General features: G+C 40.4%; 3 protein-coding genes across 14 annotated transcripts in view; 2 read left to right on the forward strand and 1 right to left on the reverse strand.

Moving 5' to 3' along the window:
* The first annotated feature begins 664 nt into the window (after positions 1 to 664).
* Positions 665 to 6,943, forward strand: rufy1 (RUN and FYVE domain containing 1). The gene is made up of 17 exons (XM_080901646.1): positions 665 to 1,036; positions 1,261 to 1,440; positions 1,529 to 1,646; positions 1,747 to 1,848; positions 1,927 to 2,050; positions 2,140 to 2,201; positions 2,361 to 2,496; positions 2,603 to 2,704; positions 2,800 to 2,916; positions 3,021 to 3,188; positions 3,314 to 3,411; positions 3,498 to 3,617; positions 3,826 to 3,955; positions 4,904 to 4,998; positions 5,090 to 5,138; positions 5,222 to 5,299; positions 5,405 to 6,943. Exons 1-17 carry the CDS (start codon positions 703 to 705, stop codon positions 5,546 to 5,548), a joined length of 2,157 nt encoding a protein of 718 aa, XP_080757772.1. The 5' UTR covers positions 665 to 702; the 3' UTR covers positions 5,549 to 6,943.
* On the reverse strand, positions 6,383 to 12,615 carry hnrnph1 (heterogeneous nuclear ribonucleoprotein H1). 3 transcript variants are annotated; one of them, XM_080901648.1, is made up of 11 exons: positions 12,462 to 12,615; positions 11,506 to 11,602; positions 11,266 to 11,421; positions 11,029 to 11,172; positions 9,770 to 9,908; positions 8,833 to 9,011; positions 8,540 to 8,652; positions 8,290 to 8,425; positions 8,120 to 8,203; positions 7,917 to 8,009; positions 6,383 to 7,196 (listed from the first exon to the last, which is right to left on the reverse strand). In XM_080901648.1, exons 2-11 carry the CDS (start codon positions 11,585 to 11,587, stop codon positions 7,102 to 7,104), a joined length of 1,221 nt encoding a protein of 406 aa, XP_080757774.1. In that variant the 5' UTR covers positions 11,588 to 11,602; positions 12,462 to 12,615; the 3' UTR covers positions 6,383 to 7,101. The 3 variants fall into 3 exon arrangements, with proteins under 3 accessions (XP_080757774.1, XP_080757773.1, XP_080757775.1); XM_080901647.1 differs by having other exon boundaries at positions 8,806 to 9,011; XM_080901649.1 differs by having other exon boundaries at positions 7,053 to 7,200; positions 8,806 to 9,011.
* A 2,206-nt stretch (positions 12,616 to 14,821) lies between these two features.
* Positions 14,822 to 26,564, forward strand: part of ankhd1 (ankyrin repeat and KH domain containing 1) — a 33,644-nt gene continuing 21,901 nt past the window's right edge. For 6 of the 10 annotated variants that reach the window (XM_080901639.1, XM_080901640.1, XM_080901642.1 and 3 more), the window contains exons 1-2: positions 14,823 to 15,284; positions 18,195 to 18,348. In XM_080901639.1, the coding sequence (XP_080757765.1) occupies positions 15,006 to 15,284; positions 18,195 to 18,348 (433 nt within the window). In that variant the 5' untranslated portion in view covers positions 14,823 to 15,005. Of the gene's footprint in view, positions 15,285 to 18,194; positions 18,349 to 26,564 lie in introns of all 10 variants that reach the window. The other 4 variants (XM_080901636.1, XM_080901638.1, XM_080901644.1 and 1 more) reach the window with 1 other exon arrangement.

Below are 26,564 nucleotides of genomic sequence, written 5' to 3' on the forward strand. Positions count from 1 at the left end.
CAATATAAAAGATAAATACAAATTTCCTCTGTGTGACATGAACATTCAATCTTAAGTAACATGACTTTTTCTTCTTCTCTATCTTCTTCTGTCATCTGCTTCCTTCCGCTTCCACAGCAAATGATCTGCACCCATCTCACTCCATCCTTACCATCCTCCTCTGTCAGCCCTCTGCATCTCCTCCTTCACTACATCCACAAACCTCCTCTAAGGTCTTCCTCGTTTCTCTTTTATTCTTTCCTGCCTGGCAGCTGCATTTAGCATCCTTTGTCCCATATGTCCACTATCCCTTCTCCAAACCATCTCAGCCTGCCTCTCTAACTCTGTCTTCAACCCTCTCAACTCAAGGTGTCCCTCGAAAGTAATTGTTTGTCCCTACTGGTCACTCCCAATGAAAATCTTTATCTTTAGTTCTGGCTCCTGTCCTGTGACCCACACGAACCCAACACACTAACCTGAAAGGCAAAACTAAAATTTCATTGACTGTGAATAAATAAAAACGCGATCTTTAGTTATTAGATATTTGTCAGTCCGCCACTCTCCAGCCAAGTCCAACAGGTGGCAGTGATTTAACTCCAGTGTGTTTTGCTAACCGCCAATGAATCAAAAGTAAAAGAACGTCAGGCCTCACAAGCGTCGCTTATTGGTTTAAGGCGATCACGTGAATTATACGCGAGAAAGGGGGACGGGGGGAGGGCAAACATGGCTGACGAAGCAGGGGAAGTAAACACAGCTGTTACAGAGCGCGACGAAAAACAAGAACAAGATGAGCCCAAAGTTTTACGACCAGCGACTAATGGCGAACCGGATGGGGGCAGCGAGCAGGACTGGACCGAGAGGCAGGCTTCCCAGGTCGCAGAGGAGAACAGCTGGTCGGCTCCTCTCCTGTCTCTGGCTCGTAAGGCCACAGAGACGATTAGCAGCGGGATCAGCTACGCTGCCATCCAGAGAAAGCCCTCACAGGGATACGCGGCGAGCTCCCCGACCGAGAATGAGGCCGAAAGTGACCTCAGTAACTCAGCGAAAAAGCTTCCAGGTAGACTTTGATTTTTCTGATGCCTGCTAGTTAATGCACTTTAAGATCGAACCATTGCGGCTGTCACAGGCACTTGAAACACTGTATAAGTGTCAGCTGTCACATCACATGACTCCAAGATCAGACTCTTGGTTTTTTTGGTTAGTGAAGTGCTCCTTTTCCGGCTATGTCATCTGACAGAATTAACCTCAGAGCTTCTCCTTTTTTTCATGCTTTCTGTACAGTTGTTCCCCCCAAAGACTCAATGGCAATAGAAAGATCCAACCTGCTCAGCATGCTGAAGCTCAGCATCAGAGTGTTGATTCAGTCTTCTATGAGTCTGGGCAGGACGCTTGACTCGGAGTACCCTCCTCTGCAGCAGTTTTTTGTTGTCCTGGAGCACTGCCTCAAACACGGTCTTAAAGGTTAGACGTAAATAAATCTGACTTTTGCTGTTGTGCTATATTTAGCTGCCTGCATGCTGAAGTTAATTCTGCATGTTGTCTGATTCAGCCAAGAAATCCTTCATTGGTTACAACAAGTCTATATGGGGACCACTGGAGCTGGTAGAAAAGTTATGCACGGAGTCTGTCAACATCGCCACCAGTGCCAGAGACATGCCTGGCATTAAGTATGCCATTAAATGCCATTATATTATTTCTATAATAAAACTGCATCGCAACTGAGTTTAATTGTACTTATACTGTCATTCTTGTTTTTGTTTTTCTTAGGACTGGTTTGGGGAGAGGAAGGGCTTGGCTGCATTTGGCGCTTATGCAGAAGAAAGTAGCCGACTATATGAAGGCCCTGCTGGACCACAAGGACCTCCTGAGGTCAGTTACACTTGTTTTATAGTGCATTATAAACATGGGTTTCTTCCTAGCATCCACTTTACCTTTTAAATCCCTTAGTGAGTTTTATGACTTTGGAGCACTGATGTTGGAAGACGAAGGGTCGGTAATGGTGGGGCTGCTGGTGGGCCTCAACGTAATTGATGCTAACCTTTGCATTAAAGGGGAGGACCTTGATTCACAGGTTAGTGATGCTGTTTTGTAAGAATCAGTTTCACTCTGAGGAAGAGTTGGATCGAGATACAGAGTGATCTGCTCTTCTTTCCCGTTTAGGTAGCAGTCATCGACTTCTCACTTTATCTGAAAGACTCTGCTAGCAATGAGACTCCAAAAGAGTAAGCATCTACACTGCTTTACATTATTTTTTTAATCTGGACTGTTCTATATTGTTAGTACTGTTTAAAGCATGACCCCATATTAAAAAATCCTTACTAAACTTTGGTTAGATATGTCTCACAACTATAAGATGGTAATTGTATCGCTCCCTTCCTTAGTGATTCGAAGATGACAGCCATATTGGATCAGAAGCACTACATTGAGGAGCTAAATCGTCACCTAAGCGGCACCGTCACTGACCTTCAGGCTAAGATGGACTCTCTAGAGAAGACTAATAGCAAGCTTGTAGAGGAGGTTAGGCGTGCTTTGTGTGTGCAGCTGTGGGACTGTGTTCGCACTGGATTGATCCTCTTTAACATCAGCTTGTGTGTGTGTGTGTGTGTTTTCTCCTCTTCTTCAGCTGACAGCTGCCACAGACAGAATCAACTCTCTACGGGAAGAACAGGAACAGCTGAAAAAGGAGAACGAGACGATCTTGCAGTCCAGCCAGAGAAAAGAGGAGGTGTGGGGGGGGGGAAAAGTGTCTAGGACTAACTGCAGCTGAAGCCCCTCCAGATTTTAAGAAGGAATGAAAAATGCCATGTTTTTATTTTTCAGGCAGTGCTTCAGGACAGCCAGGCAGAGCTGGAGACATACAAACAGACTAGACAAGGCCTGGATGAGATGTACAATGTGGTGTGGAAGCAGTACAAGGAGGAAAAGCGCATTCGCCAGGTCAAGTATCAGTGACCTCCAGGACAGACTGAACCAACACTCCACACCTGGTGTTTTTGGGTTTTGACTCAACTCTAACTGAATTTGACTCCCTTGTGTATTAGGAGCTGGAGCGTGAACTGGAGCTGCAGGTGGGGATGAAGCAGGAGATGGAGGTGGCCATGAAACTGCTGGAGAAGGATACGCATGAGAAACAGGACACGCTGGCAGCCCTACGGCTCCAGCTTGACCAAGTCAAGACTCTCAATGTGCAGATGTTCCACAAAGCTCAGGTATAAATAGATGAGCATGATTATAACTTTGTCTTTCGCACTTACACACACACACACACACACACACACACACACACACACACACACACAGATTGCGCATTTGTCCAAATCGCGTGGTTTCTCAGGACTCGGACCGCCAAGCAGAAAAAAAGCAGGCAGAGGCCGTGCAGCTTGAGCAGAGGATGAATGAAATGGAGAACACCATGAAGGAACTTGAGCAGAGGTATGCGTGCTTGCCTAGGTTGAGATTCAGTTTCGCATTTACATTCCTTTAAATTGACGCTCCTCTTCATATTTTGTGACTCATAGACTACAGAGATCGGAGCAGGAGCGCAAGCAGAACGACCAGTCGGACGAAGACATGAAGGTGGAGCTGCAGGGAAAAGTCGATGCTCTGCAGAAACAGCTAACAGATCTCGATACGCTAAGGTGAAGAAATACAATTGTGGGTGGGGCGGGGGGGTTGAGTGTGGTATTAAGCAGTATGTAGAGAAAAGGTTCATAAAAGGGCAAAGTTGCAAATGTGATTCACCTAAAATGTTTGTTCTCAAACTTTTCAAACATTGTGTAGATCGAGTCCATGCAGTAGTTTGCAGTTTGATGACTTGAGTCACATTTTTGTGTTTTCGGAGCACAGGCTGGGGTTGGAGAACGAGCTGCGCAGTGAGAGGGAACAGAGACAGAACTTGCAAAAAGCTCTCCAGAGGGAGCAGGACAACAGCACCGAACTGCGCACACAGCTGCAGCAGCTCCAGGGCCTGCACTCGGTCAGCATCTCTCAAACACACACACAACCTGTGTCACGTTACACTTGCTCGGATCTAAATAGGCGAATTATAGCGATGGAAAAAAATGTGTGCGCTCTTGACAAATGAAGTTTTATTTTCAAAGTGAAAGGCAACCTACAGCTGCAGCTAAGATTACTCCTACACACAGGCATAAAATACTGTAATCCAATGCCAACATTTAAAATGTGTGATTGGCTTTGTAGAGACTGCTTCTAGACTCTAGCAATGAAGCTACATTGCTAGAGTTGGCTACAAGTCAGAATAAGAGCTTTTTTTTTTTATTCTTATGTTCATTAAAAAGTACCTTTTGTAATTATGGCCTTCAAAATGCAGCAACGCCTTTCACCACCAGGGAGCAGTGTTTTACCAGTGGGTGTGTTGAGATGTTTTTGAATGTGTGGTGCTATTCTTTTAACTTTAGATACTCCTTTGTGTCCAAGGTTCTTAAGAAGCTTTTCCTTTTGTAAAAGAGAACGTGCTCATCCTGACTTACCTGGTTATTAATTCAATTGGCTTGATGTACCATCTTGTGGTACAAGGTGGTATTACAAGAAAGTACTGTGCAGCCCCAATCCAACTTCACTGAATGTCATCAACACAGTACATAGATGTTTTAGATTAAAAGTTATGCGGTTTGTTGTTGGTTATTTCTTCAAGTCTGCTGGTAACGTTTCATATTTTAAACACAGGAATTTAGAAACTGTACCTTTCAGCTTCATCACCAGCGAATTATATATTTATGCCAGATGACATTACCTTAAAGAAATAGTTTATTTTACAAAAATATTATTTGTATGACAGCTTTAACAAAGCCTCCCTCCTGTTTCATCCTCTTGTAAGCGGTGTAAGAGCATATTACAAATTCTTGAACATAAATGGGATGTTATGACCTTTTTTTCTTTTGCTTCTTATGGATCGACTTTGCAGGAGCTGCAGGAGTTGAAGCAGGAGAAGCAGCAACTGCAGCAGAAGTGCGAGCAGCAGGAACAGGCTCTACAAGAAATGGGACTGCATCTCAGCCAGTCAGTAACTGCGATGTTTTTCTTTTTTTTTTCTTACTAAGGAATGCCATTTCACGTAGGAGAATTTATGCCACTTTCATCTTTCTCAAAGGTCTAAACTGAAGATGGAAGATTTCAAGGAGGTCAACAAGGCCCTGAAGGTAAAATGTTAAAGAGTCGAGGGTGGTTTACTTTTATTGTTGACGCTGTAAGACTTGGAATGAGAAACCATTGCTCTTCTCAGGGCCACGCTTGGCTGAAAGATGATGAAGCCACTCAGTGCAAACAATGCCAGAAGGAGTTCTCCATCTCACGCAGAAAGGTACGTTCCGCCCACCCCCATTACATTTCACTTGAGAGCCGCTTCCGTTAACGTCCGCAGTCACATAAATGTTGCCACGTCACGCTGTATGTTTTGCATGCGCAGCACCACTGCAGAAACTGCGGAGACATCTACTGCAACAGCTGCTCCAGTAACGAGCTGGCCTTGCCTTCGTATCCACGGCCTGTGCGAGTGTGCGACGTGTGCCACTCCCTGCTGCTGCAGAGAAGCTCCTCCACAGGTTCCTGACGACATACCCACAGGCTTTAATGTTTTCTCCACACGCTCCAACACTGAATATACTCATTTAATGAATTTAAATACTTGTTATGAAAAGGAAAAAGAAAAAAAAGGCGGGAATGTGATTTGGTGTTCCATTGATGCAGTTACCTGAAATTCAGGCATTTTATTTGTACTGACAATGGTCGCCTTTAACGTTGACAGGATGGATTTTAATAAAAAGTAGTTTATGCAGACTTTATGCTAACGAGACTTTGCATAGACATGGAAAGGCTTGAGTATCTGCCACCAATGTTTCCCTGGGTTGGATTAACAGAGTTTAACAAATGTGGTAATCTCTTGATAAACTGGCCTTTTGATATGTGCAGTTTTTCTAATTCAAACTGTGGATGTACTGTTGGGATTTCAGCTTGAGCTGAGAATCTCTGCTGTTTGCAGGTTTGTGTACTCACAGAATGTAAAGGCACACTGCTTTCTTTATTTAGGATGATTTTCAAAATAAATTTAACAGAAATAACCTGAATATTTTACTTTTGTCTTAAAAGATTATATTTAAACCTTTGTGAAAATCCTGAATTAGAGGGGTGCATTTTTAATTCTGGAAGTGACTTTGATATTCAGCCTTGTTATGCACTTTCCCCCCTCCCCCTTTTTAAGATCAGCTCTAACCCCACTGCTGGATGCAGGCAGAATTGTGTAAATGACTGTAGAATGTTGGCAACAGCAACACTATTTTAGAATGTATTCTATCAGGATTTTATGGATCACGTCAACTGCTACAACGCCATTTTCTTAATTTGACTTCTTTTAACTTTAGATATTTGATAAATGAATAAAGCCTCCTGTTTTTCCACCACTTGTGTCAATTAGATATTCCAGACTAGTTTATTCACTTTGTGCACAAGAAATACAAACAGCATCTGAAGCAGTAGAAACCTTCATGGTAGCAGATTTGAAATGAACTTGCTCTCTGTATAGCCCTCATCCAGGAACAGAAAAAGAGCACTAACAGTCACACCATAAGAAAACAAAACATGCTTTGACCATGTTAAGTCCCAAACCTAGATTAACATTTTGTACAGGAATTTAAAATGAAGCTGAACACTATGTAAAAGGTGAAACAAGGTCCAAACATTAGAAGATACCGGACATTTTCAGTTTCTGTTCATGCACTCGGACACTAAAACGTTTTGTTAAATCCACCAGCACAGGATGAGTTAACCGTGCTTAAAGAACGGTAACACAAAACGGCACGCTTTCAGGGAAAGATAAACTTAAAGCACAGTTTATGTTATTTGTAAATCTGTGAGGAATGGGGAAGACAAACATCACTTTGACACATTTATTGTGACGAACATATGATCTCACTGCTCTCTGAAGATCACCCACTTAAAAAAAACAAAACGATAATAATACAAACCCTACCCTTTGTTTTCCCCCAAAACAACCCCGCCAGACCCTATCTGAATTATTACGAGAGACTTGCATTTCCAGTCCTTTCAGCAAAATGCTGAATTAAAAAAAAAAAAAAAAAAAAAAAAACTAAATGCAAAAAGAAAAAACTACATTCCCCATCCCCCACCCAGTCCATTCATTGAGCCTCTGCTTCCTCCTCCACCGCCGCCATAGTAACTGCTTCCCATTCCGCCCTGGTTACCTAACAAGAGAGAGAAAATACACACTATAGGACCGAGGAGTTCATCAAGGAGTCACGCATAGAACGACAAAAGCTTTCCAAGTTTAAAGGGCTGAATTAGCCTGGATCCAAGATGACAGAACTACACAGCACCTTCTTCCTTAGAACCCAGTGTCATTAAATACATTACACAGCAGTTTTGGAAGCAGCTGCTTCAATTTTTTTTTTTTTTTTTTTTTTAAATGATGGGGAATAACAGCACTCCTCTGGTAATTAACCACTGTTTCCACCCTTTGCAACACTGTAACAACCCAACTTTAGGACACTTTTTAGCTGCAGATTTTTCTTTACTGTTACTACCATATGTTAAGTAACAATATAACTATTATTTATTTCAAAGTGTGCTTCAGAATTAGCCAGCTAATAAAAGAAAGGTGTTTTACAAGGCCAGTTTAAGGTGTTACTGAATATTTATGACTTAAAAAAAACAAAACAAAACAAAACAAAAAACAACTTAGTAGCATCTCATTTGGTGCCAGACAGCAAACACTTACAGCTGTCACGAGTTTAAATATAAACAAAACAGTCACAGTACACAAATAAGGTTTTATGGCACCTTCACCTAGGACAACTTCAATTTCACTTATCAGAGAAAAGGGTTAGACTATAAGTCTTTGCTCAAACCTTTAAAGGTTCTGTAAAGAAATATATTTTAGGAAATACAACAGAGCTGACACTCACTATAGTCACTGTAGCCACCCATGTTTCCTTGGCTGCTGTATCCACCAGAGTACCCTGAGCTCAGCTGGCCTCCACTATAGGATGACTGGCTCCCTGTGGAAACAAATCCCATTGGGCTGTATGAGTAAACCAACAGATACACAAGCATTTTAAGGGAAATAACACAGGGCCCTATTTTCAATATCACTAAAACTTTGACTCACCCATGCCCCCCATCATCTGGCTGCTGTATGCTCCATTACTGCCACCTGCTGTTGAGTTCAAAAACAGCTCCACGTAGCGGTGCTCTGCAGAACAGGAACAAAAATCATAAGAATTAACACGCAGCTTTAAAAGGGTGGGGTGCTCAAGTTATTTTTTAAAGCAAACTCACGCATGTTAGCTTTATCTTTGGACATGGCTGCTACAGCATCTTCGTGTGTTGCAAACTCTACATCTGCCTCCCCGGTAACTCTGCCATCTGGGCCAATCTCAATATGGACCCGCACCGGATTCAAAGGTGAAAAGAACTAAAAAAGACGAAAAATAAATAAATGCACAAATCACAAGTGTTGTCTGCTTTTAAGCCCCTGCGGCGACACAAAAGATAACAAAGGACTGTCAGTGATCTCTCAACAACTTACATTGTAGATGTCTGTTTCTGTGGCTCTGTATGGCAGGCCCCTCATATGTACACAGTGGCCTGTTGTGCTCTGAAAGGAAGAGCCGCCATCGCCATACCGTCCATCCGATACACCTGAACATACATAAATGGAATTAACACAAGGTCTTATGAGGATTTTATCCTAATCTTATTAATTGTTATATGAATTGTTAAGCATGAAGAGACATGAGGGGGTGTTTATTTAAAAGAAACTTCATGGGTAAAGACCAGTAAATCTGATTTCACCTGCTCTCCAGTCCCACTTGGACCCACCTCCTCCGTAGCCTCCTCTGCGCATTCTGTCATAGGACCCCCCTCGGCCCATCATGTTGTAGCCGCGTCCACTAGAGGGCCGGTCATAGGGGCCGGGTCTCTGCATGCCCATAGGCTTCCTCTGGGGTTCGTAATGGGTCCGCACCTCAGCACGGCTACTCTTGAAGATCTCAATGTACCTGAGAGCATACAGATACCACAGTGAGGGCATGGAGAATGGGTGAGAAACTGCATTTGCTTAATACTGGTGAAACTGGGCTATGCAGATGCTGTCATGGTGTAGTCCATAGGTAGTAATAGATTTAAGTACTTATTGCTAGTCGTTAATAAAGAAGATTAAAAATAACTTATTTACTGATCAATAAGGAAGTTGTCCAAATTGATAAGGGCCTCAGTGAGTTTTACACTTTTCTTATGGTTACCTGAAGCGACTCAGATCTGTTTCAGTGTTTCAATAGTGGTATGTGTCGTTGCCATGACAGCTTTTGTCCTGGTTTTAGAGGCACAAAGAGAGCTCCAGCCCTTCTGCAACCCACTAAGCATTACCTGTGACAGTGGGCTCCAGATCCTTGTGTACAGTGGCCCTCTGATTTTTACTAGCAGGGAGACTCCTTACCATTTATCAACCTGGACTCATTTTTAGTGCTGAGACACCATTTGTTCTCCAAATCGGGCATGCACTCCATTTCAGGATTCGCCTCATATTTTTGAATGGTGACCAAGCACTAATCTTCCCCCTGAACATTGTGAATATATATATATTTTTTAAAACGTGGATCTAAGATAGCAACTTGTGTGTATGTGTGTGTGTGGTAAATATGACAAATATGCTTCAAGTAGCCAAGATAAATGTGTCAGTTTTGCATTTGGTTCAGATGTTGAAGGTGCACACCATAAGAAAAGCAACTTATCCAGCCAACCAACCAACCATCCCCACCTGTGCCCTATTCTTTCCTTGTGTTTCTTTAGAGCCTTTTCAGCTATATCCTGTGAAGCAAACTGCACGAAGGCCTCCCCCGTACTCCTCCCCTGGATGTCCACCGGCAATGTTATCCCATTTGGCACGATTTCCAACCCTTCAACCCAAGGACAGATAACCCCAGCAGGGGACATATTAAATCACATGCCCAATCACAGAGAGAACTTTCTCTAAAGAGAGAGATATTAGACTTATGGAAAACTCTATACATCATCACACATACCAATTCATTCCTTTTTTGTGTCTTTTTTCTTTTTCTTTTTTTAAACCAGTGACTTTCCATTTAATTTAGTTACATTTACTGTATTCTAGGGGATAAGATAGAAATGGCAGGATAGAGGAAGACTATGAAGAAGGGCACTGTGTGGGGGATATCGGGCTAGTATTAATGTGCTGATGAGGAGGGTCTAGGTGGGTGACATGAGGAAAATTCGTGGTTGCTCTTTCGTTAAATCTAAGAATTGGCATATCCTCCTGAGAACTGAGGAAACAGGAATCTTCCTATTGAACTTTTTTGGTGATTTCCTTCCTCTTTGGAGCTGAAAGAGGCCACCCAAACACATGGGATATCAATGGAAAGCCCACAATGTCCTCTATTAAGTACATCAGGACTTAATATGATAGCTCAAATAAGTCAAAGATATAGACCAGAGGGCATGAGTGAATAGGCTGGTGCTCAGGAGGATATACTGGGTTTAAAAAAAAAACAACTTTTAAAGATAAAATTATTAATACATGGTGGGGAAGAAAAAAAAAGTTTAAAAAAAAAAAATTGAAGACAGAGGCTATATCAGTGATGAGCGGGACCCACTCAATAACTAGTGTATTACCATTAGGCTGAGACTATTTTAAAATGTTTCCACATAATGGGGGGAAAATGTGAAGAAGGCTGAAGATGAAAATGAGGGGCAAAGATAGGAAAGGGTGTTTGCATAACAGATCCCTGCCCTTGTACAAAACATCAGGTCTTCAAATAAATTCTCTATTTAAACTTCAACTGGCTTCCTTTTCCAGCATCATTTCCTTCATTCATTGTTTTTAAGTGTAACCACATTAGATTGTCATTTACAATGGCATACTGACTTCTTCGTAAATTAGATGCAACAAGTTTTGGTGTCGGTAACCAGAAACAAGAAAAGGAAGATCGGAGGGGAGAAGTTTAAATTACCAGCATTAAGGGGGTTTATATTTAACCAGCGAACAAGGTTTGTTGTTACCTGAGAAAAACTGCACAATTTCCTCCTTGCTGCACCCGAAGGGAAGGCCCCGAAGCCGCACAAGCCCGTCCCCAGCTGTCTCTGGACAGTTTGGGCCAGTGTGCTTCATGACCCAGTCCATTTCCACATTGTTTGATTTAAACACTATATCAGAGAAGAGAGAAATTACTTCGCTCAAACTGGTAACTTATATAGCATTTATCAGACATTAACTCAGCTGTATGCTGTTATACGCACCTTCTACATATCTGTGACCCATCGTTTCTCTGTCCTTTTTCACTGCAATCTTCAGGTCTTCTTCTGTCTCAAATTCAACGAATGCCTCTCCGCTGGGACGCCCCTCTCTTGTGTAGGTGAAATGGATGCCACTTCCATTGTTTAGGATTTTGCACTCTGCAATCAAAATGCATTATCAGATCATTTCTAACTGTGTTACGTGCTTAAGTATTCTTTTGAAAAACAATAATGCATAAATACCTGAGAAAAACCTCTGAACTTCATCCACTGAACAGGACCAAGGAAGTCCCCGGATTCGCACTACATATCCCTCATCAGCCATGACTGGTCACGATCCCTGAAGATTATGAATAAACGCTTCTTTTAATGTGATTAACCAATACAAACTAACAAAGATACAATAATACAGAAGTCAATACCCTGGTGCTTCGTTTACTCTTTTATTTTCGTTGATCCCCTCTTCACAAGAACTGACACTGTCTCTCTAATGGGGACACGACTAATTCTGAATACAACTGCATTAAAAAAATCCGACTGGCTGGTTTATACATATACATTGACTACAATACGCCATAAAAGCTTTCCTTGATTTACTCTGAGTTATTTCAAGAAAAAGGGGCCTATGTAGCAGCGCCATCTTGAGACAGTTTCGACAGATATTTAAGAAAAATTGCTTTACTGCTCATACTCTTCCGCGGAACAAAGGTTGTTGTTGTCCAAACGTAAGTCCAGAGCAGTCGTCACAATTTCCTTATCTATCAGTACTCGCTAGCGAACTACCGGCATCCACGTAACAAAAAGCGGGAGCTCCGAGTCGGTGCCCGCTAGCAGCACAAAATCAGTAGCCAGCCACTTTCATTCGACAATATTTCCGCGATTGTTGGCTTTCGTCAACTACTTAAGAGTTCGAAAGAGCCATGTTGTTGATTTGTTACGAAATATCTCACTTACTTTAAACGCAGTGCACGGCCCTTAGCATATTAACTACCGCACCCACACAATAGAACAAAAGCGGCCCTCTTGGCCTGCGCCATGTTATTAGCATCGGCAGTTAGCTCTTAAGCTAGTACCGTTAACTAAGCTACCTGTATTAAAGCTGATTCACACATTCAAACCTGTACCTATGTACATTATGAGAAAAGTTGTTCAAACCATGATATAACCAAGTAAAACGAGAGATACATTTATCAATATACCTGATACAAACGCAGATGCAACACGCCGGAGTGTGTGTAATCAGACCTGCGTGGTGCGGCTGAAACTCTCCACTGGGTTGCCAGAATTCTCCAACCATCCCCCCTTCAGGAACCAAAACGGCGCGCCTCATCATGGCATCTGCTTCAAAAGGCCAAAAAATGACGCAAATAAAATACGTTTATAACAAATTTTATTATTTATTTGTGTTTTTAATTGTATCAAAACCGAAGAATGTATAGTTTGTGAAAGGGTGTGTAATAAATAACGTGACAGAAAGGGTGGATTTTTAAACACACCTGGCAATCCTGACGAAATAACCAAACGCCTCCAACTGGCCTGTGTCCACGCCCAAAACCGATGACGTTTCTGCTTGAGGTCTTGGCGACTTCTCCTGGCCTACAAATCCAAGTAACCCTGTTTACATTCGTCAGTAATCCTTTTCAGCTTTTTTCTTTTCTTTTTTGAGTTAGTGTATATGAATGAGCTACTTTTTATGGCAAGGCCAAAGAGTTCATGTTTATCAATGCCAGCTCAAAGTACCACACTACATCACTAAAAACAACCCATTTAGCTACAAGCCTCAACAGATATTAATTTCGTGCTAGGGTAGTTTGTAATAGTAACCTAGTTCGATGAGGCTTATTTTGATTATTGGAACTAAATGATAATACAAGCCTCAGTTACCGGTTTTGGTGACTACTATGCCTGAAAGACCATGTTTATATACAATAGGGACTGTTTCCCAGACTTGGATTGAGCTTATCCCTGAAGTAAAAACTTTTTTCCCCCAATTATAAGCATTGTCAGAGTTTTCTTTTAAGATAGGACTAGGCTTAATCCAAGTCTGGGAAATTAGCCACGGGGTCAGCAGCCCCAAGTAATCCAGATATAGACCACAAGTGACCCAGACCTGCAGCAGGGAGTTGGTTGCAAATCAGTGACACCATTAAAAAATATGTGGAGTAAATGAAGAGTGTTTGTTAACTTATTATCATTATTTCAGTAATGCTGCTTATTCAAGGTTACACTCATCTAGTATTGGTGTACACTGCTAGTTAAAACATATAAAGCACACAATTCTGGAAATAAATGCTTTCAAAAAATGTATGAATAGTCACACAATAATCAAACACAGTCACATGGGGTTTAACCAAAGGGAATGAAATACACTGTTTTTAACCACACTCAGTCCTTACTGAATCAAATGTGATCTATAAGGTAAGGTGTAAACACAATCTAGGACCTTTGTGTAGTTCAGATGTCTTGGTTCATGGTGGTGACAACCCTGAATTCACTGGTAGTTCTGTAAGATTACATCAAACACAAACAAGGCTCCAGGTAGGCTTTTGACTTTACGAGTACATTACAGTGATCTTTTGGACTAGAGGGCAGTCCAAGTGAAGTATTTATTCATCACTGAAGTCACCATTGTGTATTTAATCTTGTACAAAAGTCGCCAAAGCACGCACAGTTCAATAAGCCTCAAGGATATCTTGTGACAAATGGACTTTCTTTCACAGTAGACATTTGGACTTGTTAGGGTATAGTGGTATACAGGTGTATTAATGTTGGCTGCATTCCTCTCATGGGAGGGAAGGTACTGTTTTCATGCGTGGTGTTTCACTTTCAGGACTTATCGGGACACACTGAAAACAGAACAAATTCTCAGATCTCTTCTCTGGAAGACATCATTCCCGTTAGATGACCACTCAGAACTACTTTACATGTATTTGTGCAGACAATTTACCCAAATTAAATAAGTGGACCAGCAAAATGTCCCACCCCATAAAACCCCACAATGAGAACCACTCATTTTGGAGGTTATAGTTTCAGAGCATCAATTACATTGTTAACTTATCTGTGAATGAAAAGTTTGTTCATCATACAGCATTGTTTGTTAATTTTTGTTGTTTTTGTGTGCGTATTTTTGCTAAAAAAATATTTTTTTGTTTCTTTAAATTATTATGTATGATTACCAATAAATTATTTAACTGCATTATATTTAATTGGAAGCACTCAATAATGACTTGATACCCGTTATTTCACATTTAAAAAATCACACTAAATGATTCATTATAATTTACAAAGAGTGTCAGTACACTTTCGAAGTAGTCCTTATGTGCAAACGGTATCCCAACATGAGTTTACATCAACTAGTAAAACTAGCAACTAGTTAAGTTGGCCTACCATGTCATGTCTTGACGTTCGTTCTACTGCCTCGTGATATTGGTAAACCTAACATGACGTCGCGGGCTCATTTTGACAAGCATCAGCTTTAACCAATAGAAGAGACATGTCTCTCCTGATGAACCAATACGGTCGAGAGGATTTTCCACAAGGGCGGCGTTTCTCAGAAACTGTGCGTATCGGGTTAGGTTGTTAGAAAGTTAATGGCTGGGGGAAAGAGATCCTCCTCAACCCTCGCTTCGGGAGAGTTTCTGGATTCCCTGAAGTAAAATCACGCGAATATTCCACAAGAACGCGCCTGGACAGACATTTAAGTCAACAACTAGCACGTTAACGCACGTATCGTGAACACAAGTATGCAGGATGCAGTAGCCGGGACGGCAATGCTGACGGACGGCTTCGAGGACGAGATTGACTCGGTGACTCCTCGCTCCCCAGTGGCAGGGATGGGGGTAGGAGCGACACCAGGAGGAGTCGGACTAGGGGGCATTGGGATTGGTGTAGGTGGAAAGAAAGTACGTTTGTACGGCGAGCCAGGCGGGCCTGCTGCCGAAAGACTGGATTTCAAACTAGCGGCCGCAGCCGTCCTCTCTTCGGGTCCAGGATCCGGCAGCGACGAAGACGAGGTTTCAGAGGTAGCTACGCTAAGCTAGTTAGCTAAGCCTAACCATAGAGCTAGGCAACATTCCTCTCCTAGCGCGAGCTGGCTCCTAGCTAGCACATTAGCTCGCAGTTGGCAGCCACCCCCTCCCAGGCCGCTAAAATTACGTAAAATTAACCAACCCGTCAACAGAATAACACCCCTCGTCAGTTGAGACGCTTATGGACAGTTTACTGTCGATCATGTTTGGTGAGACAGGAGCAGTTGTTCACGCCAACCGGCTGAAATGTTTTATTTATGCAGCGCAGGCTGTGGCCACGGCCTAGTTCGGGTGTAAGCGACGACGGCCTCGTTTGGAGCTGTCGTCTCGCAACACCCATCACAAGTTTGCAAGCTATCCAGCAGCTTTCCAGCCACGGCAAATGGATGATGCCCACAAACCCACGGACGTACACGGCCAGCTAAATATCTACCATTTCATAGTTGTGGTGCAATTACGTCACTTTTCCCACCACACCATGTAAATCAACACCGATTGTCCCTTAGGCTAACTTTTCGATAGGCTTAGATTCGGATTTTTAAAAATATAATTATTTTGCTGCTCGTATTTCCACAGTCGGTGTCGACTAATTAGCTAACTGGTCTTCCAGCCGTTCACCTAGGTCGTTCAGATGGCCACGGTGACTGTCAGCTTTATTTGCGTTGTCACATTTTGAGGGCGATTTGAGTTCACGTTGAGAGGTGTCCAACTTTCAATGTCACACACGGCGGACAGGTGTGACTGCATCCCGTCAGCTAAACGCACTTTAGACATGTTTTGTCATCTGGGATGACATAGTTTAAATTGTGTGTAAAACCCTCAGTCACCCTGTCATATATGCATTTCAAATGCACGTGTGGCAGAGCCACATCTTAGGGGATTTTTGTCAAAATCTTCAGAGCTATAGTCACTCATCAAATGCCTCGCTATTTTATTATTTTTTTACAGCGTCCGTTTGAACGTTATGAGACTTTGCAGCTTTACTGTTCCCATATAATTGAGTTTACCATATCGTATGACAGCAGCAGACACTGAAATGGAAGTTGTTAGACTGCTTGATTTGCACAAACTTGTCAGATGTCCATGTGACTTTTTTCATGGCAACTTGAGGGTTAGTGTACGGTAGTTTGTACTATTTAAAAAAACGCTTCCATTGAAAAGTTCTTGGTGTTCAATGAACCTGCACCAAGGAGCACTGGACCTGTGGAGCTGTCTTGTTTATGGATGGCTAGTATGTGACCAGTGGATTCTCTGTCTAAGACACACTGCTACACCTTTGATAGACAAGTGAGGGTGTTAGCTCATCCAGCTGTCAATATATCCTGCTGTTTTTGCCTGAACATTAGCTCAGCTGTGTAGCAGCGGCAGAAAAAAATATTTAATTTGTCACTTGCCTCAAATTGCAAAGGCATGTCATTGCAATCATGTTTTCTTGCTCACCCAGTCTACTTTATAAGGCTGAAAGGGAGCATTTGTTGTGGTGTTTCACTCCTGTGGAGAACACGCTGCACTGGGTAGTAGCAAAAATCTGAGCCCCAGGATTAAGTAGATGCCATTCTAGGCCTTTCCAGCTCTGTGGATACCAACACTGGGAACTGTAGTTCATTAATACTGAAGAGTGATACCCATTGTTGATGATAAAGGCCTCTGTAGAACTACATCCCCCATGGACTGTTGTGCACTGCACTCCTTTCATATAGCTGAATTCCTCCACATTGCTGAATGCTGACTCCCTCACAACAGTTTCTCTCTGGACCAGACCCCGAAAGTCTGCTGCAGCTTGTGTGTGTGGACATAGAGATATTGGTTCTTTCTCAGGTTTTGCTGGGGGTTGTTTGAAAATGACCAGTAATTTATTCAAGATCATATTTAGAATCATACCTTTCCTGGTAGTCTCTCTGTCTGAGGTAATGTTTGTGGTATTTATATTGGTTAGTAGGTAATCTGTATACCAGACCTACTGTACCATAAATACTTGATCAAATGCAATGAATCCCCTTGCATGAAGCCCTGCACAGATTATTTATATATCCCATGTTGGTGTTCAGACAGTTTTGTTTACTTCACCTGCTTTTTAACAAAATCATTTCCACAGCTATCTGGATACAGTTAAGATGTTACTTTGAAGATGCAAACAGAATTAAACATCCAGCTGTCAAAGTCTGACTTAAAAAAAGACGCTTTATTATTTTTTTCTTAGTTATTTGTATAGGTTATTTGTTTATATCTGTGATTTGTCATACTCATTAATGGTTATGGATAGAGGAGTATACATTTTCAAATGTGAGCAGATGAAAAACAATCTTTTTTTCATTTTGACCTTTAATTTCTATTTTTCAGTAATATATGTGACTGTAGATCCAATTTAGCCTTGTGCTGTAGTCACATTTACAAAAATATTTCATTGATCCCCTTCTTTTTTAAAACAAAAACTTTTTTTATTTTGTGAAAGAAACTCTGTAGTACAGACTATGATATCTGAGAGCCAAAGCTCAGGTATGAGGTTGTAGAGCTCTGCTTGGGCAGCTGACTCTCAGCTGAATCCGTGTGTGTGTTTAGGGGCTGTAATTCCCGGCCGTAGCACTTCCTGTGCTTTGACTCTTATCCTTGTGCTCCTTTTTGCTTTCCCTCTGTTGAGAGAAACCATAAATAAACAAGAGCCACATGCCTGGTCTTTTTATAGGTGGTGCATTTGTATGCGTATGGCCGCTTTTTATACAGAGTAATGTAAATAATGTTTTCAGTAGTGTAATTATTTTCCTTTTGCCTTTTTGTATTTTTATAAATACTAACCTGATATAGATTTGATACTCTTTAATTAATGGCCTGCAATCCAAATGGTATCATAAACTAGCTCTCAGTGGGGAAAAGATTTTGTTGCTGACCCTTACCTGTCTCTCCCAGGTGGAGTCATTCATTCTGGACCAGGAGGACCTGGATAACCCCATTATGAAGACAGCGTCAGAGTTACTTTTGTCCAGCGCTACAGATGGAGTAGATTTGAGAACAGTTGATCCAGAGACACAGGCCAGACTTGAAGCTTTACTGGAAGCTGCAGGTATGACTGCATTGTCTGAACTCAGCTCGCCATAATTCTTGACAAATATTAATATGTAATCAATCAGTATGTCATTAACCACACCCATTTTTATACAACCTGTTTTAATTTGTGCTTCAACATACAGAACCAGCAAACCACACCTTTCTACCTCAGTCTTTTTCCATAATCCATTCCCAGGCATTTAAAAGTGGAGGCCTTATGTTTTTTAAATGTTTGTTTGTTTGTTTTTTTTAAGGCCTGAAATTGTAATAAGGAGAAACTGTCGGTTCTGTAAGTGTCATATCAGCAGATAGTTTGAAAGTGATTTGGATAAATTAGTTCAATTAGAACTTGTAATCTCAGAGTAAGAAGGTCTGTGTAGATTAATCCATTAGGGCTGGGTGTCCTGGCTTCGTTTGGGCACGTGAACATTACCATGCAGATTAACACTGGAACACGCTTGAGCCTCCACAGCATGCACAGAGCTTGTGTTGAACGGCTAATGGCTAATCTCATTCTATTCCCCTTTCTCTCTGGCCGGTCTAAACAGTACAGCTAGTAACTCGCGTTACTGGTTTACTTGAGATCTCTACAACCATGTACAATAATGAAAAATAAGTTGTTTATTTATGTTTTCATTGATTTGTTAGCTTATTTGTATTGTTTTTATATAGATTAGCTGAGAGGAGTAGCGTTTATGTGAAATGATTGTGGCATAAAGATCTGTACAGCCTCCTTTCATTCCCTGCATGAGCAAACTAGCCAAATACCAAACCTGTCAAGACCATCCACAAAGATGCCAAGTGTCTGGTGAGATTGGTGGAATATTGACTTAGGCTGTTGTTTATTGCAAAATATATCTAAATATGTTGGTATGGATTTATTATTTGGGCTTATTTGGAGTTTTTCCTATTTGTTTTACATGTTGTCCACACATAGGAAGGTATATGTAGCATTTTCAATGCATTTTGCTATGTCACTCACACGGAAACTCGGCTCACTAGAAGTGGAATTTTTGGAAAGCTCTTCCAAGTGTAAACAAGATAGGATACCGCAAACACAACGGTGTTCACTGACAGCTGTTAAGTTTTGAATTGAAAATACATTTGTTTGGATATAGTCTGAAATGCCCTAAATGGGGAGAAAAGAGCAGCAGTTTGCACAGTGTTTGATAAAGATATATGCACTTTGAAACTAAGTCTGATATATGGGAATTAATATTCTTATTTTCCAGTCCATTGCTGTGGATTGTGATAACAAATTAAATTATTTAATAGATATGACCTTATCTTCCTTAGCTTGTGGTTTTTTTTTTTTTTTTTTTTGTAATGTGCCCAAACAGTCTGGTATAACTTTTTCAACAAATCTGGTACCAAAGATTTCAGGTATATAAATTATACCATGTAGAGCAAAACCTAAAAAAATAGCCCTGGTGTTGTGCCTAAAACTACTGCTGCCGTTGTCAAGGTTTTATTACGTTCCTAACAAAGGGATTGATATAACATTTAAAAAAAAAAAAGAAGCCAAACTTTGTTTCACCGCTGTAGCCATCTGGATGGAGACTAAACAAAGCTGTCAGAATTGATACTTAGTTGCAAAAGCATCGATGCCTACAGTGCCATCTTTGCCACCTCTTGTTGACACCTGCACACAGGACCTCTTATCGCAAGTAGCTGAAATAGTGGATGTTCCCAATTCTTTTGGAGGAATTTTGAGAGGTCAATAAAGCTCCCATTTCATTAATATTGATGTATGAAACAGTTGCCATAAATGTTAACCTGGTCAGCTCACATTTTAACATTAACTGTTAAACTGTTAGGTATTTTCTGATAGTCACCTTAGCCATCTGTTGTCATTAAGACTGGCTATGGTTAATTATAAAACAATAATGTCAATGTTGGAGCTAGGCAGCAAATGTTATCAGTTCTGCTTGCTTAAATTGAGGCGAAGAAAAGTGTTCTATTAAGTAGACAAACAGTGACAGTCTACCTTACCATCAAAAAATATGGCGGTCACCATACTGGGTTTTTTTTTTTTTTAATTTATTTTTTTAAAAACATTTTAATTCTATTTTAGGAGGGGGGTGGGGGGTCAAGTTATGTTGCTGTATTTTTTTCCATTATGTCAAACATCTGCCTCCAGCCTCTCTCTCATTCACTGTTCACACTGCTCTGCGTTAGTCTGGATCTCCTTACATCCTCAGCTCTGCGCTCCAGAATTGAAACCCATCTAATTTAGCTGCTCTTTATTTGCTCAGATTAGTTCTCCACACTCTGCAAAAATGCTCTGCACATTCAGCAACCCAAATTCTGCACGTGTCCTTAATTAGCTCTGTCAAGGCTCAATATTCCATCCGTAACCCACGGTTTTCTAGCTGCTGAATTAATGACAGCAGATGGCCAATGTGGTTATTGGGTAATTGCTAATAGTTATGTGGCTAATATGTGCCTTGGCCAGGTTAAGATTTAAGATCACTGTTTACTGCTTACATGTTGGTGAAACAGGAGCTTTATTGACCCCTTTAAAGTCCTCCTAAAGCGTTGTGAAAGTTAACTTCTTCAGCTATTAGTGAGGGGAGGAGCTGTGTGTCTATCTGGCCACAGTGGCGTCGTGTGTCAGCTGGAGACAAAACACCACTGTCTGTATTGATATAGTTACAAATAAATGTTGTAATTTGATAATAGTTTTAGTATTGATTTAATATCTGAGTATCATTTTGACAACCGTAATCTTACCCCTAATTAATTTTGGCCAAATATAACTTTATTTATACATACATACATACATACATACATACATACATACTTTAAAAAAAAAAAAAGAAAAAAAAAAAGGATTTTTTGTGGTTTGGTAAATTAGTGATTGCATATGAGAAATGGCTTCAAAAGTGTCCACAGTATAATGGTATGCAAGTTTGCCTTTTGGAGCTGTTAAAACGTTGTAGTAAATGTAAACAGTTAAAGAGTGAACTGGACATATGACTTCTGTTATCGTTCAGCAGTTAAAATATTACCCACTTTTCTAACGTTTAGCAAACTGTAAACCAAACCATAGCCTAAAAATGAGTTGAACCGAGCTGTTGATCAGGAGAATTTTACACCCCTCCTAAGTAAATTGAACTAGCTTTACTAGTTGTGACATAGTAATAATTTATGCTAAGCATACATGGTTGAGTCCTGCAGGGATGTCATATGCAAACATGAAATAAATGTTTGATCAGGTTAAATATCTTGCTGGCAAATTCGGATTATTTTAATAACTACATTAACAATTGTTTCTGTAGTTTTAATTAAATGTTCCTTGTTTTGTGTTATGTTTTATAGAGACTGTAAATGCTCAGACTTAATTACAAGAAATGCATGGTGTAAGACAAGTTGCACATGGATTATAAATGAAGGCTACTGTTACCAGTAGCCATACTTGTATGTACTTGCGTAATATCTCCCTTTCTCTTTACTTCTTAATGTAGATGTAGTGAAAAAATAAACAACAACAACAACCAAACAATTGTAACCTGAGAAAACAGAGTCGTAGTTAGGGAAGCAGGATGTTTACAGATGGGCACTACTGCAACCTTAGAGACCCTCTTGTCTTCAGCCCAAATGATATGTCCTCTATTTCCACACTTTGATTTTGCAGACTGTGGGGCAGATTCCTTGATATTCACTTCATTCATATAGTCCATCTTAAATGAATAGAAGCACAATAGTGCTTTAATTCGAATTTGCAATGAACTGAACTGAGTTCATAGTGACACGTTTTCTGAAGTTTTCCTAAACCCAAGTAATGATTTCTACAACAATGTTGTTTCATGTTTGTAATGTTCAGTAGTTGTTGTTGTTGTTGTTGTTTTTTTTTTTCCCAGTCTTGGCACAACTCAAAGAAACATTTCTGTACTACATGTCATAAAATCCCCTAAATTCATAGCAGTTGTACATTGACAAACCTAACTGATAAATTGTCAAAGTAAGATATTTCTTTAGTTTCCAGTGAATGTTGAGTCATTTCAAATACTTTATATTTTTTTTAATTTTATTTTGAATTTTTAATTACACAGAATTTTTATTCCTGCAAAGTTAAGTGTCAGTGGCATGCTATTGTTTGTTTTCTATCAAATCAGCTCACTGACCTTTTGCAAGTTGATCTTAATGCTAGATGTAAAAAAAAGAAAAGTGTTTTTGAAGCCCAACTCAACTTTCCCCAGCTTTTCTTCTTGCCTGCATAAAATTTAAAATTCACCCTTGTTTCTCACTGTTTGAGTCACATGATGTAAGAAATTGTTCAAATAATAACTACTGGGTGGCAGAATCTTTAACAGGGCAGCCAGTACAACAATTTGGTAACATAATTTGAAGAACTGCACAAGTAACATGCTAGGTAGCATCAGTTTGCTAGCAGTTTAAAGGTTTGCTCTTTTTAGAAAAGTAACGGCAGATGAAGAGGGACTGCAAGTGAAGTTTAAAAAACAAACAAACAAAAAACCCCACAACACTCAGACTTTTTCAGTAAAGAAAAATATTTTGCTATGTTTTTGATGTCACAGCAACAGGGTACTAGGTGAGGTAAAGATAACACATTACATGAACCTAACAGGTGTTGTGTTTTTTTTTTTTTGTTTTTTTTTTTTTTTTTTCAAACAATCGAATAGTTTGTGCAACAAAATCTGGAAGTATAAGTTCACATGGTAATTGTTTCAAAGCTACACTTTGGTGTTGCAGTGGAAGTGAATGCTAAGGAGGCATGTGTCGGCTTTGTTTAGAAACGGAGGCAACAAAAGTGTCCGTACATATAACTGACTCTAAAGCCAGGAATAAAAGGTTTGATATTCCTGTTCTGTTTAATTCGGCTGTTATGGCATTAAAGTTTTTAATGTTATTTTGTTTATTATATATCTTATTATATATAAAAACTATTAATATCTACTTGCGCAGAAATATTTAATAACAATGATACCAGGTTACTGTGAAACTGCCAGACTCTTAAATAACCATTGTGCCTTTTAATAAAAATAAAAAATTATCATGCCACCCAATGATAATTGGGTGGCAATAAAACCTTATTAGCAAATGTTAAACTGAACATTAAGACACTAAAAGTGAGAACAGGTGAGTAGCAGGAATGTATTGTTACTGTTGGATGTAGGTCTTGACTCCAGTTTGTGGTTAATTCAAAGTCTGTTATTAATAAACAGAGGAAATCTGTATAGGTAGCTGTTGTGAAATGCCTTCAAAATCCTAAAGCTTTGTTCTTGGCTTCTTCTATGCTATGTTAGCTCTTTTGCTAGCGCCCCATACACTGCTTCTGACCCGTGACATAGTAAACAGAGCATATAGCTGAACTTAATAAATCGTCCACATTTATTTACCTGCTGACACAGATACCTGATCCAGTTGTTTGACTCAGGATGGGATCAAGATCAGTTCATCCTGTGGCGTTGTAGTTATGTCACATCTGGAGTTCTCTGGAAAGGCTATGCAAAAAATGTGGATTATGTGGAAAACCATTTGGAACATGGGACGGGCTGCAATGTGTGAAGGTTACCTTGAGTTTGTTTACAGCGATGCCCAAGTTTGAAGTGCTTAGGCTGACTTCTGTTTAAGCAGCAAGATAATGAGCTGCTTTATTTGTTGTCTCTTATTTTGTTTTGTTTTTTGTTTTTTTTAAAGATGCAAATCTATTGACTGTAATTTTACAGTGTATTAAACTGAATGAGGCGCATTGTTAGACTAAGGCCTATCTGTTACATATGACGAAATAATGATGGATACCTTTATTTTGAATTTGATGTGAATTCAGTATAGCATAAGCTGGCTCCAATGAGGAAAACGGATGCTCAAGCCTTGATTGAAGTGCTCTAATAAGCATTCAGCAGTCATGCACGCTTGCATGCACTGGCTGTGCTTGGCTTTGATAACCATCAGTACTGCTGCAAAAATGTAACTTGGGCTGTCTTATATGGGTAGGAAAAATTGTTCCTGTATCCTTCAGAGAGTCAAGGTAACACACTGTATGTTGAAAACTTGAACAAAGCTTGGTGTAAAAGTAACAAACATGATGTGCAGTAGAAATTGTGGCCTCTGAATGTGTGTGGTGACAGTGATTCATGCTACCAGCTCAGCCTTTTCCTTTAAGAAGATGGCCTTGTGGCCCCTTAATGTGGAAATGTCTGTGTCAGAAGTACCTTTAACCGCATGAAGCCACAGCCTCTGTAAAGTCATCACTGTAGTTGGGTCCAGAGTTTAAATAGGAGTTGCTAGTTATGAGTCAGGCTAGATTAAACAGGGTTTACTTACATCAGTTGTGGTTTTCTTGTACTGTGCCAGGACAAGATTGTCAACCCCTCCCAACCCCCCTACAGGCCTGCCCTCACACAGTGTTTAACAATCTGGGTCCCAAGTACACTTCACTTTTTCTCAGCATTTCAGTTCCCACCTCTTGCATTTCTTCTTTTATGCACACAGCCTAAAAGAAACACTGCTGCAAAGCACAAAGATGGCAACTAAGGAATGTATTTCAGGGCTAAAGTGGGGCATTTTCTTTTGGACTGCTGTTCTCTTATAGAACTTTTAGATTTAATAGAACTGATTTTACATGGAGGCAGCTGTTGTTGAGGAGGGTGTTGGTGCTCCAAGTTTGGGCTTGGTTACTACATGTATACCTTGAGTCAGCCCACTACACAGCAGGCACACTAGACAAATGAACTGGAATCAAGGGGTAAAATGTGCTCAGGCACATTATGAATTACTTTGCTGAGTGCACACTTGGTCTAAAATCAGAGGTAGGTTCTGCCTATCACAGTTAGTAGCCACAGGTCTAGAGGGTTGCGTCTATGCGTGCATGCACGCACGCTAGGGCTGGGCCATATTATACCGTTCATGGTAATACCGGTATAATGTTAGGCTACGATAGGAAAATGAAATATCGCGATAGAATATGAGTAAAACGCGCATGCGCAGTGCCTTTGTTTTCATACGCACATGGCCGATTGTTGAGTGAAACAGATGAACCAGAATTGGTTTGTAAAAATGGTGCAACTTCAGTGATGTGGAACTGGTTTGGTGTTTGTCCGTCAGATACACGACAAAGCACATTTTTTTGCAGAACATGCAAGCGGCCGTCGGACTAAGATGCCCTTAAATCTGGGAGTAATCTGGGTCCTAAACTCCGTATACTTCAGGTCAAACAACACTGCAGCATCACTAAGAGTTAAAAACTGTCTAAATTCTTTCATCTTTAATAAAACGATCAGCATTGCTGCTTTACCAGGTGTAACTATGAAGTTTAACTTCCAGGCATCCATGAAAACAAAATGTATTACATTTAACGGAGTTAGAAGCTAGCAGGAAGCTAGCGGAAGTTAGCTCGCTAGTTTCGCTAGTTACCTAAGCATGATATTGCATGTTCGGACTGAGAGATTTCTGAAAAAAATCAAACGTACAGCTCTGCTATCACTTCCAACATAAATGAAGACAGGAAACTAAACAGCAGTGACGTTTGTAGGGTTACTGAAGTTGGGCTAGCTGGTATATAATTATGTGCTACGTGATCGCTAGCGACACAGCTATGTTAGCATAACATAAACAGTGAAGCTGGAGGACGAACACTAACACTTTTCCACTTATAAAAGTTAACGTTAAGGTTCCTCATGGTTAGAGACAAATGCAATCGCATGGCAGGATGCTGTAAACGGACCAAACTTCAGTCAGGAGAACAACTGAGATAATCCATCCACAATACGAGGTTAGTCATTAATATACTGCAACAACATGGGAATAGAGCAGCTGCCAGAGAATTCAACATTAATGAATCAATGGTACAGAAGTGGAGGAAGCAAGAAGAATGAGTTTAATAAAGTTTGATTTATCTGACTGCTTTGTTTCGCTTAATGTGCCTTATAATCCCGTGCACCTTATGGTCCGAAAAATACGTACTGCACACTGCAGTTTAATGTTGCAAAGCACCTCTTTTTAACTTCAGTGGATATTATACATGGTTATGCTCAGGATATGTCAGCCCATTTCTACTGGAAATGCCTTTTGGTTAAACTTTCAGCAAGGAATTTGCATTTGCACTGTTACATTTTTATAAAGCTTTAATGTACATAAAAACCAGCTTCTTGTTTAAGTGAAAATAAATGATAGGTTGTCTTTTTGCGCTAGTAATGTTGTGGAGTTGTAGTTTGTCTCGTATCAATTATATCGTCAGTTATATCGTTATCGCAAATTTTCAAATAT

This window comes from Rhamphochromis sp. 'chilingali' (genome assembly GCF_963969265.1).
Source record: "Rhamphochromis sp. 'chilingali' genome assembly, chromosome: 13".
Taxonomy (NCBI): domain Eukaryota; kingdom Metazoa; phylum Chordata; class Actinopteri; order Cichliformes; family Cichlidae; genus Rhamphochromis; species Rhamphochromis sp. 'chilingali'.

Bases quoted from the DNA above. Each gene is read 5' to 3' on its own strand.
- rufy1 (XM_080901646.1), top strand. From the start codon at position 703: ATGGCTGACGAAGCAGGGGAAGTAAACACAGCTGTTACAGAGCGCGAC. The intron at 1,037-1,260 runs GTAGACTTTGAT...CTTTCTGTACAG, and splicing joins CTCAGCGAAAAAGCTTCCAG to TTGTTCCCCCCAAAGACTCA. The intron at 2,051-2,139 runs GTTAGTGATGCT...TTTCCCGTTTAG, and splicing joins GGGAGGACCTTGATTCACAG to GTAGCAGTCATCGACTTCTC.
- hnrnph1 (XM_080901647.1), bottom strand. From the start codon at position 11,587: ATGGCTGATGAGGGATATGTAGTGCGAATCCGGGGACTTCCTTGGTCC. The intron at 8,653-8,805 runs GTGAAATCAGAT...ATGTATGTTCAG, and splicing joins CAAGTGGGACTGGAGAGCAG to GTGTATCGGATGGACGGTAT. The intron at 7,197-7,916 runs GTGAGTGTCAGC...CTCTCTTGTTAG, and splicing joins GGGTGGCTACAGTGACTATA to GTAACCAGGGCGGAATGGGA.